This window comes from Salvelinus alpinus, chromosome 29 (assembly GCF_045679555.1).
Source record: "Salvelinus alpinus chromosome 29, SLU_Salpinus.1, whole genome shotgun sequence".
Classification (NCBI taxonomy): domain Eukaryota; kingdom Metazoa; phylum Chordata; class Actinopteri; order Salmoniformes; family Salmonidae; genus Salvelinus; species Salvelinus alpinus.
The window spans coordinates 37,164,783-37,180,758 of NC_092114.1; the positions used below are offsets into that span (position 1 = coordinate 37,164,783).

The 15,976-nt window shown below is 45.6% G+C and overlaps 1 protein-coding gene across 1 annotated transcript in view; it reads right to left on the bottom strand.

Annotated features, from left to right (window-relative positions):
* Nucleotides 1-207: 207 nt before the first annotated feature.
* plekho1a (pleckstrin homology domain containing, family O member 1a) overlaps nucleotides 208-15,976 on the bottom strand; it is a 29,291-nt gene continuing 13,522 nt past the window's right edge. The window contains exons 4-6 of the mRNA XM_071374486.1: nucleotides 5,784-5,888; nucleotides 5,037-5,138; nucleotides 208-4,886 (exon numbers count right to left, since the gene is read on the bottom strand). Of these exons, the coding sequence (XP_071230587.1) occupies nucleotides 3,597-4,886; nucleotides 5,037-5,138; nucleotides 5,784-5,888 (1,497 nt within the window). The 3' untranslated portion in view covers nucleotides 208-3,596. The remainder of the gene's footprint in view (nucleotides 4,887-5,036; nucleotides 5,139-5,783; nucleotides 5,889-15,976) is intronic.

A 15,976-nucleotide genomic window follows, 5' to 3' on the forward strand; every position in this document is an offset into this window, starting at 1 on the left:
ACATGCAGTAACACTCCTCTAGTACAAAATGGATGGGGGGTAAAATGAATTGAACCGCAGTAAAGATGGAGCCGTGAGTCACGTTCGTAATAATGTATTATTAAATTTGAATACTTAAATCAGTCCTAATGGGTAAAATGATAAAAATGAAATTCTGCACCGAAGGGACTCAAACCCATAGTTAAAAGTGATGAAAGACAAAGGGAATTCAGTGTAAATAATTTATTTCACTTATACATACATTAGTCATTTCACAATTGCTGTTAATACAATCTATTTATGCAGATTGCTTGAGACATGTTAATGCCTTTTCACTTCTTTCTGGCAGAGTTGCTATACACTGGTCTATGGCTTAGCTCAGATTACAAAGCGGTGGTGGATATCTCTTTCGTTATCAACATTAGGCCTACTATATTGCATGTTGTCATGTGCATCAAGGGCATATAATTGCTGCTGAAGGGACACATACACATAATCAAATAAACCAATAAACCGCAATCATATATGACTGATTTTAACCGTATGTAAGGTGAGCCTGGTGTAATGGGGTGATGTTTGTCCTGTCCTAGATGCACTGTGCATTTTAATTTCAACTCAGTGACCTATGAATCATGTTTTGGCAGTCAGCCAATGACATGGCAGGAAATGCTAACCATGTGACTAAACAAGGACATGATACTGAGAACATTGATTTCCACCCTAGTTTGGTATGAAATAGTGCAGTGTGACCAACCCATCTTCATATCTCCAAGTTTAACATCTCTGTGCCCTGAAAATGTTTCAGAAGCTTTCATTATCCCCTCTCTCATAAAATAACTGATCCTCATGAAATGATTAATGAAAGCCTATGAAATGTGAGATTACCCTGTGCACCTTTTGGAAGAGACAGAAGAACTGTTGAAATCATCTGCCCACTTGATTCGAATCGTAACGAACGCTACAGAGACTCAACATGACGCCTGCAATTATAATCCCATAATAGCGTTTCTCCTCAGAAGCTGATCAGAGTTAATGAGCACTTTCTCTTGCTCTCTGCCACCGAATCACTCACATGCAGGCTTTTGTAGATCATAGAACCTCAATTAACCAAAACAATAGAGGCATTCTGAGTACAAGCAGGAGACCATGTTACATGACCAGAATAATAAAAGTAAATTTAATAGAGCGAAGTAGTTAGCTACTTAATATCCTTGCAATCAAAGTGGCCTTGTGGTCCGTGAGTTTCAGCTATAAGTGTTGGGAATCCAATTGGTGACATTAGTCAGTTTGATTGCATAATGTAAACAGACATCTTGAGTCTGTCCCTGGAATACTATTGCTCAGTTTAGGACAGAGAAGGGATGAGGAACTAGTTCATTATCTGACACGCTCACAGTAAGAGAAAAATCGCCTTTGTATTCGGTCTCTGAGAAGACCAACAACTACAATACTTGGTTTCTGACACCAAGAGACTGGGGAAATTCTTAATGTTTTGAAGGTCATTGGACTTGACTGCAAGTTGTCAATAACTGAAGCTAACCGAAAGAGAGCAATCCCAGGCAGCTTCTCCACATATGAATTTCCGCGAAAACACGTTCCATTCGTCCATTATAAAAAAGCATCTAATGTTTATGTTTACAGTACAAAGCATTTTCCAATGAAACCTAATCCACCTCTGGCGGATAATAAATGTAAATACACGAGCAGCATTACTTTCCCTGGTGGTGTCAGCGTTACCGAGGCACGGCAACTCTGATCTTAGCCCTGTTTATGCCTCTGTCTGAGTCACCCACTCTTCCACGAACCAGGATTGAGCCATGGTCTGCTCCTACAACCCAGAAGCCCATCCCTCCATTCACAGTGGACCACAGAGCCATTGACAAAGGGAACAAAAATGAGTGCACAGAAAATATATTATGGGTTTAAGGTCCATCCAACCTATTCAAATCAGAAAGCAAATGGCAGTGATAATGAAATTATTATTTCATTACTTGCTCAGCTTGATTTGACTAGTATACAGCACACTGCATTCAGAAACTATTCAGACCCCTTCACTTTTTCCACATTTTGTTACGTTACAACCTTGTTCTAAAATTGATTTTGTTTAATTATTCCTCATCAATCTACACACAATACCCCATAATGACAAAGCAAAAAACAGGTTTTGAATATTTTGGGAAAAAATTTAAAAAATGAAAATATCCCATTTAGTATTCAGACCCTTTATTCAGTACTTTGTTGAAGCACCTTCGGCAGTGATTACAGCCTTGAGTCTTCTTTGGTATGACGTGACAAGCTTGGGAAGTTTCTCCCATTCTTCTCTGCAGATCCTCTCAAGCTTTGTCAGGTTAGATAGGGAGCGTCGCTGCACAGCTATTTTCAGGTCTCTCCACATATTTGTTAGATCGGGTTCAAGTCCGGGCTCTGGCTGGGCCACTCAAGGACATTCAGAGTCTTGTCCTGAAGCCATTCCTGCGTTGTCTTGTCTGGGTGCTTAGGGTCATTGTCCTGTTGGAAGGTGAACCTTCGCCCCAGTCTGAGTTCCTGAGCGCTCTGGAGCAGGTTTTCATCAAAGATCTCTCTGTACTTTGCTCCGTTCATCTTTCCCTCGATCCCGACTAGTCTCCCAATCCCTGCCGCTAAAAAACATCCCCCCAGCATGATGCTGCCACCACCATGCTTCACCATATGGATGGTGTTGGCCAGGTGATGAGCGGTGCCAGACGTGACGCTTGGCATTGGGGCCAAGGAGTTCAATCTTGGTTTCATCAGACCAGAGAATCTTGTTTCTCAGGGTCTGAGAGTCCTTTAGGTGCCTTTTTGTAAACTCCAAGCGGCTGTCATGTGCCTTTTACTGAGGAGTGGCTTCCGTCTGGACACTCTACCATAAAGGCCTGATTGGTGGGGTGCTACTGAGATGGTTGTTCTTCTGCAAGGTTCTCCCATCTCCACCGAGGAACTGGAGCTATGCCTATGTGTTCTTGGTCACCTCCCTGACCAAGGCCCTTCTCCTCCGATTGCTCAGTTTGGCCGGGCGGCCAGCTCTAGGAAGAGTCTTGGTGGTTCCAAACTTCTATTTAAGAATGATGGAGGCCACTGTGTTCTTGGGGACCTTCAATGCTGCAGACATGTTTTGGTACCCTTCCCCAGATCTGTGCCTCGACACAATTCTGCTCCTTTGACCGCATGGCTTGGTTTTTGCTCTGACATGCACTGTCAACTGTGGGACCTCATATAGACAGGTGTGTGCCTTTCCAAATCATGTCCTATCAATTGAATTGACCACAGGTGGACACCAATCAAGTTGTAGAAACAAGGATGATCAATGGAAACAGGAAGCACATTTGAACAATTTATCATTATGGGGTATTATGTGTAGATTGATGAGGGAACACATTTATTTAATCCATTTAGAATAAGGCTGTAACGTAACAAAATGTGGAAAAAGTGAAGGGGTCTGAATACTTTCTGAATGCAAGGATCAAGATAGGAAAGTGCAAAGGGAGCAATAAAGCCTAAAAGCTTTGTACTTCAACACTGGCATGTAATGACAACAAAACATGACAAAAATGTATTTACTCCATGCCCCTAGTGCTGGAGACAACCCAGCGTGCTTTTCAGCTGTGGTGGCGACAGAGGCATGCGTCCTCCAGCCTATAGTCCGGTGGCGGTGTTGGGGGCCTGTCTGTTGTCTTCTTTTCAGAGCGGCGGTTTAGTGACTGCGTCTGCAGCTCCTTCACCTCGTCCAGCACCTTCTTAGCCTGGCGCCAGGAGGAGACGGCCTCCTGCAGAAGTCGCTCCGCCTCCGCCCGTCTACTCTCCAAATCACAGTCACTGAGAAGTGAGTGTGCACTCTTACTATGGAGTGAGTCAGCACGGGGCGAGTCAGCACCTTTCAGAGAAGGTGAGCCGATACTCTTCAGACTTGGGGAGTTCTTACCAATTATATTTGGCGAGTCCTTACCCCTCAGAATAGTATCCTTGATGCGAGGCGAGTCAGAACCCTTCAGACTTGATGAGTCAAAACTTTTTGAAAAGGGTGAACCAATGTTCTTGAGACGTGGGGAGTCAGAACCCTTCAGACTTGGCGAGTCTGTTTCCTTGAAACTGGAAGAATCCAAACCCTTCATACAGGGCGTGTCAGTAACCCTGAGACGGGGAGAGTTGTTACCCCTCAAATTAGGAGAGTCAGCCCTCTTTGAATGGGGTGAGTCTGTACCTTTTGAGCGGGACTTCTTGCCCTTCGTACGAGGCGAGTCTTTCCCCCTCAAACGAGGCGAGTCTTTCACCCTCAAACGAGGGGAGTCACTACTCTTACTGCGAGGTGAACCTGAGGGCCTGGAGTGAGGAGACTCAGAGCCTCTTAGATGGTACAAACGGGGTGAGTCAATGCCCTTTAGATAGGGCGAGTCTAAACCTTTTGCACGTTGCAGTTCCTCCAATCGCATTTCTTCCAGCAGTTCCTGAGCCCTCTGCATTTTCTGGGCGATAAGACTCTGCAGTGGCCCGACAAGCTGGACAGGTTCACCTATGGGGCGAGGGTGAAGGTCACCCCTGACTGGCCGCAAGGAAAGGACCTCGTCCATGGAGGCGCAGCGGCTCCTACCTTGGGCATTGAACCTCTTCCCTGGTGGAGGGGTATGGGATTGAGCCTCAAGATGGTGCGCCCGGTCCCAGGAGAGCTCGCTCCCGTGAGGCAGGCTGCTCGTCTTGGGTACCTTTAGGTCCTTTGTGGTGACACAGAGTTTGGAGACGTCTGTGCCAGAACGCTGACGACCTGTGGTCCATTTGTATAGGTCAACCCTGAAGTTATTTTCCCAGAAGCTTTCTTCCTCATCTTCTGGGGTGGAGTCATCTTCCTCGTGGACAAGGTCAAGGGTCAACATTCCGTCTGAGGAGGTGGATGCCTAGGGAGAGCACAAGAGAGTTTAGCATTCGACGCAACAGACCAGGATAATCCTTACAATACAAACAGTATAATTCCTTGTTTGCCTTCCAAAAATATAATATTGACTTGGAACTGAATTGTCAATGTTAGCCAAGGTAGCAACACCCACCACAGCCATGAGATGTCCCCGGGTGGGCAAGCGCCGTGCATGGGGAATCTTGGCACGATCACGTGTAGGGTGCACCAGGACACTGTCCTCTTCAATTGTAACCTATGGAGACAATCAGAAAGAGATAGAGTGATTTTTTTTGACAATCAGCATAACAGAAATGTATATTTGTGGAGGGAGAGTTATGGGATTGTAATGTACAGAACATGATGTACATTAGAGTAGAGTACATTGTAGGGCGTTGACAGAGGATTCTTACAATCAGGGCGGCAGACATGCTGCAGAGTTCATTCTCACTTCTTGATGATCTCTAGCTACGGAAGATGGATTTTCACCCCATAGTGTGTGATGGGGAGTGAGCCACTGTTTGATCGCGAGGCACTGGGAAAACATGTGGGAGTCGGCAGGGACGGAGCATTAACAAGGACTCTGTTCCCGATGGAGATGGATGAGTCAGCGAGATATAAACACTTTGATCTCTCATTCACGCCTGGGGAGATTGAATTTACGTGTTTCCCGTATTGATAGATTTTGTCCAAATTCACCAATTTTACAGTGTGCTTAGTAACTGCAAGGTTACATTTTGTTAGGGCTGGCTGTGGGGGCATTTGGAGGTTTCATTCATAAATGTTGCACGAGAGACACGCTAATGAGAGAGAAAAATAAGAAAAGCTCTAGAAAGCTGGGGAGAAGTGAGAGCTAGCGAAATAGGGACAGGGAGGGGGAGGAGAAGAGTGACTGACCTACCTCGTCAAAGATGCGGTTCTTGGCTTTGATGATGGCTGTATTGAGGGCATTGACCCACGACTCCTTCTCCTCGGGGCTAACAGCCAAAAACACAAGATTGGGAACCTGAAGAACAAAAGGAAAGAATCAATTGATTGGTTGAAAGAAGATGAGAAGGTTTAGGCTACTCCACCCCTCCTTCTTAAGTGTGCACTTGCACACTCCCATCATGGATTTGAAAGGAATAAATTGGGGTAAGCATTGGTTAGAGGGAGAGTCGGAAGGTAGCCAATTTGTGAGAGATGGAGAGGGGCACAGAAAGCTTAATGGGGCGGCTTTGCCTAAATCACCAAGAAAAGGGGATTGCACCTCATTAAATGCATTGACAAAGAATTATGTTAAAGATGGTTCTTATCTAGAGCACGGTCTAAGCTGTAAACTGGAGGAAGAATCTCTGCAAAGCTCGACAAAAACAGGTAAATTGAGTATCTGCCCTCCAATTACATCTCCTTGTATATACTTACAATCTTCTCTCAAACACACACTTCCCCCTAGAATATCACACTAAGACAGTGAATAATGACGCAAAATGAACCACAAGCTGGTGCCAAGATCTACAAGAACTGCAGTGGGTCAGAAGTGACAACTGTGAGTGGAATCTCTGTAGGATTTGGGATTTAGAGGTAATGGGATTCTCTGGATTATGTCTTTCTGGAGAAATCCACCAATCCCGGTCTGTGGTGGGGGTGTATTAATGTCCGATCTAATGTGGCAACACAACCATATCATCATCAAGGGAGACAAATAAATAAATTCCATCAGCTAGACACATTTTTTGCACTAACTCTCTTGCACTGACTCTGCACACACACTGGACTCTACCCATACACTCACACATACTTACACTGATACCCCAACACACACACGCGCACACATGCATACTGACGCCACACACACACACACTCACACTTACCACATACACTCATTGGTCAGTTTATTAGGCACATCCATCTAGTGCCGGGTCAGACGGACCCCTTTTGCCTCTAGAACAGCCTGAATTCTTCAGGGCATGGAAACGTTGCTCAAGTGGTATCAAGGGACATAACGTGTGCCAGGAAAACATTCCCCACATCACTACACCACCGCCACCAGCCTGTACCGTTAACACCAGGCAGGATGAAGCCATGGACTCATGCTGCTTACGCATCTGGGTCTGGGTCTCGCCTTGTCATGATAGTACGAACTGGCCATGACAGACCCAACAGACTTGGAACAGCTCCGCCACACTGTCTCCTTGCAGGGAGCCACCATTGGGAGACATCAGGAGTTGCTACAGGGCCTTTTGGAAGGGCTCAGTTCCTTGACGGAACGCCACGACCATGGGTTAAAGGCTATTATGGAGCAAATCAGAGAGTTAGCTCAGACTGTCTGCCACCTCTGGAAAAAACCCAATCACCCAGGATTTTTGTCCCTGTCTGTGGTGAGTTGGTACAGCCTATCCTGACTCCCCGTGAACCCCGCTTACCTCCTCCAGAGTGATATTCGGGGAATCCTGGTACCTGCCGTGGTTTCCTTTCTCAGTGCTCGCTTATTTTTGAGTTACAGCCATCTTCGTTTTCTTCAGACCGATCAAAGATAGCGTGTATAATTACGCTAATGTCGGGAAGGGTGCTCTCCTGGGCTACAGCAGTTTGGGAACAACAATCTGCCATTTGCGGTAATTTGCAGGAATTCATGGCAGAGGTGAGAAAAGTTATTGAGTCTCCGGTATCTGGGAGATAGGCGGCCAGCAAACTGCTTGACTTACGTCAAAACTTTCGCACGTTGGCTGCCGAGAGTGCCTGGAATCCGGAGTCTCTTTTCGATACTTTTCTGCACGGATTATCTGAGGAGGTAAAGGATGGGCTAGTTGCTCGGGAACTGCCGGTGGACCTCGACTCTCTTATCGCCTTAACCATTAAAATTGATGGACGCCTAAGGGAATGCAAGAATGAGAGGAGGTCTGGTCTCGTGCACCCGATATGGCGCGTTCACCTACTATGGAAACCAGATGTTTCCGAAGGCAGCTCTTCCGAGAGAAGTTGAAGTCACCCGAGCTCTCTCGTGAATCTACGACGGCTGAGTTGGATACTCCTGAGCTTATGCAGTTGGGAAGAACTATGCTATCAGTTTGAGAGTGCTCACGGAGGATGAATAATAACTGCTGTCTGTACTGTGGAGGGGCAGGACATTTTATTGCTACCTGCCCTATTAGGAAACCCTTGTCCCTAGTGGGTACCAGTACTATGGTGAGTCATACTGGGAGCTTGGTATTCCCACGCAGCCTCTCTCTGTGCCCATGGATGCTAGGGCACTGGACAGCCGCTCTATAGGGGAAGTCACCCATAGTACTGTGTCCGTTCAATTACGGGTTTCTGGTAACCACAGTGAGACAATACAGTTCCTCCTCATTGCATCTCCCCATGTTCCGGTTGTTTTTGGATTTTCCTGGCTCCAAAAGCACAATCCTGTGATTGACTGGACCACAAGCTCCATCCTGGGTTGGAGCCCATTTTGCCATTCCCACTGCCTTCAAGCAGCACAGCCTTCCCCTAGTCGTCTTCCTCAGGAGGTTAGCAAGACATGTTATCTTCACAAAATACCATGACCTCCTGGAAGTGTTCAGCAAGGCACCTGCCCCTGCGCAGTCCTTATTATTGTGCCATTGATCTTCTCCCAGGCACTACACCACCTTGGGGTCAGTTGTAATCTCTGTCCCGACCAGAGACCATTGCTGTGGAGGAGTACATAGAAGAGTCTCTGGCCACTGGGGCCGTCCCTCCGTCTGCATCTCCTGCCGATGCAGGGTTTTTCTTTGTGGAGAAGGACAAGACCCTGCGCCCACGCATTGACTACCGGGGACTTAACTTCACTAGGGTAGGGGGCACTATTTTCACTTCCGGATGAAAAACATGCCCAAAGTAAACTGCCTGCTACTCAGGCCCAGAAGCTAGGATTTGCATATAATTGGTAGATTTGGATAGAAAACACTCTAAAGTTTCCAAAACTGTTAAAATAATGTCTGTGAGTATAACAGAACTGATTTGGCAGGCGAAAACCTGAGAAAAATCCATCCAGGAAGTGGGATTTTTTTTATGTTTGTAGTTTTCTATTGAATGCCATTACAGTATCCATTGACTTAGGACTCAAAATGCACTTCCTATGGCTTCCACTAGATGTCAACAGTCTTTAGAAATTGTTTCAGGCTTGTATTCTGAAAAATGAGGGAGTAAGACCTCTCTGAATGAGTGGACACTACAGTGTCGCAGAGCTTTTTCATGCGCGCAACCGAGAGTGCGCCTTTCTTGTTTACCTTTTATATTGATGACGTTATTGTCCGGTTGAAATATTATTGATTATTATGACTGAAAACAACCTGAGGATTGATTATAAAGATCGTTTGACATGTTTCTACGAACTTTACGGATACTATTTTGATTTTTCGTCTGCCTGTTGTGACTGCGTTTGAGCCTGTGGATTACTGAACAAAACGGGCAAACAAAACTTAGGTTTTTAGATATAAACATGGACTTTATCGAACAAAACAAACATTTATTGAGTAAATGGGAGTCTTGTGAGTGCAACCATATGAAGATCATCAAAGGTAAGTGATTAATTTTATCACTATTTCTGACTTGTGTAACTCCTCCACTTGGCTGGTTACTGTTTGTAATGATGTGTCTGCTGGGCGCTGTTCTCAGATAATCGCATGGTATGCTTTCGCCGTAAAGCCTTTTTGAAATCTAAGACCGTGGTTGGATTAACAAGAAGTTCATCTTTAAACCCATGTATAACACTTGTATGTTTTATGAATCTTTGAGTATTTATGTTTTTGAATTTGGGGCTCTGCAATTTCACTGGATGTTGGCCAGGTGGGACGCTAGCCTCCCACGTACCCTAGTGAGGTTAACGATATCACTGTCAAAAATCGTTATCCCCTACCTCTCCTCGGCATTTGAATCTCTGCAGGTGGCTACCATGTTTTCCAAGTTGGACCTTTGGAATGCCTACCACCTGGTTCGGATACGGGAGGGGGATGAATGGAAGACAGCCTTCACCACAGCCAGTGGACAATATGAGTACCAAGTCATGCCATTTGGACTCACAAACACCCCCACTGTCTTCCAGGCTTTGGTCAATGATGTGCTTCGGGACATGCTAAACCGGTTTGTGTTCGTCTACCTGGACGACATCCAGTTTTTTCCCCGATCTGCCCAAGAACATGTACTCCATGTCAGACAGGTCCTTCAGCGCCTCCTGGAGAACTGTTTGTGAAAGCCGAGAAGTGTGAGTTCCACCGCTCTTCTATCACCTTTCTGGGATATGTCATGGCTGAGGGCAATGTTCAGATGGATCCTGGAAAGGTGAAAGCAGTGGTGGATTGGCCTCAACCAACATCCAGGGTGCAGCTGCAACGGTTTCTTGGTTTTGCAAACTTTTACCGACATTTCATTTGGGATTACAGCACCCTGGCGGCCCACCTCTCAGCACTCACCTCCCCCAAGGTACCGTTCAAATGGTCTCCAGCTGTCGACAAAGCATTTGTGGACCTGAAGCATCGGTTCACAACAGCACCCATCCTCATCCATCCGGACCCCTTGCGTCAATTTGTGTTGAAAGTGGATGCTTCAGATGTTGGAGTGGGGGCCATACTGTCCCAGCGATCTGCCCAGGACCAGAAGCTTCATCCCCTTGGGTTGTGCTGTGGCGGAGATCTTTGTGGGCTTATACTTGGCCTTGTCTGAGGATGGTAAGTTGGTGATTGAAGATATCCCTCTAGTGGTGTGGGGGCTGTGATTTGGCAAAGTGGGTGGGGTTATATCCTGCCTGTTTGGCCATGTCCGGGGGTATCGTCGGATAGGGCCACAGTGTCTCCCGACCCCTCCTGTCTCAGCCTCCAGTATTTATGCTGCAGTAGTTTATGTGTCGGGGGGCTAGGGTCAGCCTGTTATATCTGGAGTATTTCTCCTTTCTTATCCGGTGTCCTGTGTGAATTTAAGTATGCTGCCTCTAATTCTCTCTCTCTTTCTCTCTTTCTTTCTTTCTCTCTCTCAGAGGAGATGAGCCCTAGGACCATGCCTCAGGACTACCTGGCCTGATGACTCCTTGCTGTACCCAGTCCACCTGGCCGTGCTGCTGCTCCAGTTTCAACTGTTCTGCCTGCGGATATGGAACCCTGACCTGTTCACCGGACGTGCTACCTGTCCCAGACCTGCTGTTTTCAACTCTCTAGAGACAGCAGGAGTGGTAGAGATACTCTCAATGATCGGCTATGAAACGCCAACTGACATTTACTCCTAAGGTGCTGACCTGTTGCAACCTCGACAACCACTGTGATTATTATTATTTGACCCTGCTGGTCATCTATGAACATCTTGGCCATGTTCTGTTATAATCTCCACCCGGCACAGCCAGAAGAGGACTGGCCACTCCTCATAGCCTGGTTCCTCTCTAGGTTTCTTCCTAGGTTCTGGCCTTTCTAGGGAGTTTTTCCTGGCCACTGTGCTTCTACACTTGCATTGCTTACTGTTTGGGGTTTTAGGCTGGGTTTCTGTACAGCACTTTGTGACATCAGCTGATGTAAGAAGGGCTTTATAAATACATTTGATTTGATTTGATCCCTGTGCTTTCCTGTTCCATCGTCTCAGTCCTGCTGAGAGGAACTACGATGTTGGCAACCGAGAACTCCTGGTGGTGAGGATGTCGTTGGAGGAGTGGAGGGACTGGCTGGAAGGAGCAGAACAGCCTTCCTGGTCTGGACCGACCATAAAAATGTGGAATATCTCCGTTCAGTGGGCCCTCCTGTTTACCAGATTAAACTTGACCATTTCCTACTGTCCAGGGTCTAAAAATGTGAAGCCTGATGCTCTCTCCTGCCTATACAGTTCCTCTGCCACACCATCGACTTCCAAACCATTCTCCCTATCTCATGCCTTGCTGCCACCGTGATTTGGGGTATTGAGAACCTGATTCGCGAGGCGCAACACTCCCAGCCTAGACCTGAAGGGGGCCCGGCTAACCGTCTGTTTATCCCTAACCCAGTCCGGTCCCGGATCCTGGAATGGGCTCATTCCTCCAGGCTGACCTGTCATCCAGGGTCCCGTCGTACACTAGCCTTCCTTCGACAACGTTTCTGGTGGTCCCTGACGTCTCTGCCTTCGTCACCGCATGCACTGTGTGTGCTCAAAAAATGGAAACGTTGCCCGGTTCTCCAAGGCTGCCCATTTCATCCCTCTCCCCAAACTACCTTCTGCCAAGGAGATGGCCCAGCTTATGGTGCAGCATGTCTTCCAGATCCATGGACTCCCGGTAGACATGGTCTCCGATCAGGGTCCTCAGTTCTCGTCTCAGTTCTGGAAGGCATTCTGCACCCTTATTGGGCCATCGGCCAGCCTGTCATCCGGATTCCATACCTAAACTAACGGTCAGTCGAAGCGAGCCAACCAAGACCTGGAGACCACCTTAACTTCTTATGGCTGCAGGGGCAGTATTGAGTAGCTTGGATGAAAGGTGCCAAGAGTAAACGGCCTGCTCCTCAGTCCCAGTTACTAATATATGCATATTATTATTAGTATTGGATAGAAAACACACTGAAGTTTCTAAAACTGTTTGAATTATGTCTGTGAGTATAACAGAACTCATATGGCAGGCAAAAACCTGAGAAAAAATCCAAACAGGAAGTGGAAATTCTGAGGCTGGTTGAGTTTCAACCAAGATCCCATTGAAATCACAGCGAGATATGAATGAGCATTCACTTCCTACGGCTTCCACTAGATGTCAACAGTCTGCAGAACTTTGTCTGATGACTCTACTGTGAAGGGGAGCCGAATGAGAGGAGAATTAGTCACCACTGCCATGAGGTGAACATTATTTGACCACGCGCGTTCACATGAGAGGCAGCTCCGTTCCATCGCTCATCTGAAGGCAATGTAATTCTCCGGTTGGAACGTTATTCAACATTTATTTGAACAACATTCTAAAGATTGATTCAATACATCGTTTGACATGTTTCTACTGACTGTTACGGAACTTTTGGACATTTCGTCAGGTTTTAGTGAACGCGCTTCGTGACTTTGGAATTGTTTACCAAATGCGCTAACCAAAGTAGCTAATTGGACATAAATAACGGACATTATCGAACAAATCAAGCATTTATTGTGGACCTGGGATTCCTGGGAGTGCATTCTGATGAAGATCATCAAAGGTAAGGGAATATTTATCATGTAATTTCTGGTTTCTGTTGACTCCAACATGGCGGCTAATTTGACTATTGTTCTGAGCTCCGTCTCAGATTATTGCATGGTTTGCTTTTTCCGTAAAGGTTTTTTGAAATCTGACACAGCGGTTGCATTAACCTGTTTGGGGTGCAGCCCGACACCGGTACACTTATGACAACATCCAGCTCAAGTGCAGGGCGCGAAATTCAAAAGCTATTTTAAAAAAATATTTAACTTTCACACATTAACAAGTCCAAGACACCAGATGAAAGATAAACTTCTTGTGAATCAAACCAACATGTCCGATTTTTAAAATGTTTTACAGGGAAGACAAAATATGTAAATCTATTAGCTAACCACGTTAGCAAATGACACCACTTTTCTAACTCCATCAGTTTCTTACTCCATCAGGTGCTATCACAAATTCGACCAAATAAAGATATAAATAGCCACTAACCAAGAAACAAATTCATCAGATGACAGTCTGATAACATATTTATTGTATAGCATATTTTTTTTCAAAAAATTTGCATATTTCAGGTATAAATCATATTTTACATTTCAGCTACACTCAGAAAGTGCACCGAAAGCAGCCATAATATTTACAGACACCAACGTCAAATAGCTAATTACTCATCATAAAACATTTCCGAAAAATATATAGTTTGCAGCAATTGAAAGATAGGCAACTTGTGATTCCAAACAATATTTCCGATTTATAAAATGTTTTACAGCGAAAACAAAATGTATCGCTACATTAGCGTAGCCACAATAGAGAGACACATTTGGGCGCCCACGACCCGTTCACATGCACGACAGATATATGAAATAACATCATAAAATGAGTCTTACTTTGGCTGATCTTTCATCAGAAGGTTGAAGAAGGTGTCCTCTGTCCAGATGAGTCGTTGTTTCGATTCAGAATGGCAAATTTCCCTCTTCAATTAGCATTGGCACGAGCCGAGTGGCATACATTTCTCCAACGTAAACACAGTCAGAGGACGGAACACGGCAAAACTCCCGAATAAAGTTTCAATAATCTGATTAAACTATATTGAAAAAACATACATTACGATGATATGGTCACATGTATCAAAAAAAATTCGAGCCGGAGATGTTAGCCGTTCGTTACGAAGGCAAAACAGAAGTCAATCCCACTTCCTTCAGAGTACCGGAAGTGGACGCTCACGTCAAAGAAATAGTTTTTTTTCCACCACAGGACAAGATGAGCACAAAAATTTCTTCTCTGACATCCTCTTTACACCAATAGGAAGGCGTATAGAGTGTCAGCAGACTCCTAAGTGTCAAGACCATGTATAGGCATCAAGTTGAAAAGAGCATCGATTTCTGACATTTCACTTCCTGGTCAGGAAAAGTGCTGCAGAAGGACTTCTGTTTCACTCAGAGAAATAATTCCAACTCTTTTAGAAACTAGAAAGTGTTTTCTATCCAAAAAGAATAATACTATTCATATTGTACGAGCAAGATTTGAGTAGGAGGCCGTTTGAAATGGGCACGATTTCACTGGCTACTCAACACTTTGCCTTGCAGCCTTAAGGAGAGGTATATCTATAATTCCATGTGTATAACTTGTATTATCATCTACATTTATGATGAGTATTTCTGTTGAAACGATGTGGTTATACAAAATCACTGGATGTTTTTGGAACTAGTGAATGTAACGCGCCAATGTAAACTCAGATTTTTTTATATAAATATGAACTTTATCAAACAAAACATACATGTAATGTGGAACATGAAGTCCTATGAGTGTCATCTGATTAAGATCATCAAAGGTTAGTGATTCATTTTATCTCTATTTGTGCTTTTTGTGACTGCTATCTTTCGCTGGAAGAATGGCTATGCTTATTGTGGTTTGGTGTGACCTAACATAATCGTTTGTAGTGCTTTCGCTGAAAAGCATATTTGAAATCGGACACTTTGGTGGGATTAACAACAAGATTACCTTTAAAATGGTATAAGACACATGTATGTCTGAGGAATTTTAATTATGAGATTTCTGTTGTTTTGAATTTTGCGCCCTGCACTTTCACTGGCTGTTGTCATATCATCCTGTTACCGGGATTGCAGCCATAAGAAGTTAAGGTGCCTGGTCTCAATCAACCCCACTACCTGGAGCCGTCAACTGGTCTGGGTGGAGTATGCCCGGAACACTCTTCCCAGGGCGGCTATTCTCAAGACCAACTCCAGATATCGTCGAAAAGCGGACCTTCGCTGGACCCCAGCTCCCCGCTACCGCATTGGGCAGAGGGTATGGCTTTCCACTCGGGATCTGCCCCTTCGGGTAGAGTCCCGCAAGCTGTCTCCCCGGTTCATTGGTCCTTTTCCCATCTCCAGAGTCCTGAGTTCCACTGCTGTCCATCTTGTGTTACCCCGTATTTAATTATACTGTATTTACCCCTACCTTCCATGTGTCTAGGATTAAGCCTATGTCTCACTGTCCTTTGTCTTCTGTCTCCAGGCCCATCCCTCCCCCCGGGTTATAGGTGGCCAGCCAGCATATACGGTGAGATGCCTCCTGAAGGTTCGACCGTGGGGCAGGGGTTTCCAGTACCTGGTTGACTGGGAGGGTTATGGCTCGGAGGAGAGGTGCTGGGTCCCTGCTAAAGCCATCTTGGACCCGGTCCTCATCGCCGATTTCCACTGCCGACACCCTGGTCAGCCAGTTATGCGCCCAGGTAGAACGCCAGGTGGCGGTACTGTCACGCCCTGATCTGTTTCACCTGTTACTGTGATTGTCTCCACCCCCTCCAGGTGTCACTTATTTTCCCCAGTGTATTTATCCATGTATTTCCTGTCTCTCTGTGCCAGTTCACCTTGTGTGGTAGTCAAGTCAACCCGCGTGTTTTTCCCATTCTCCTTTTGCTATTCTCTTTTTGATAGTCTTCCCGGTTTTGAACCCTGCCTGACTCTGGACTACTTTCCTGCCTGCCTGAT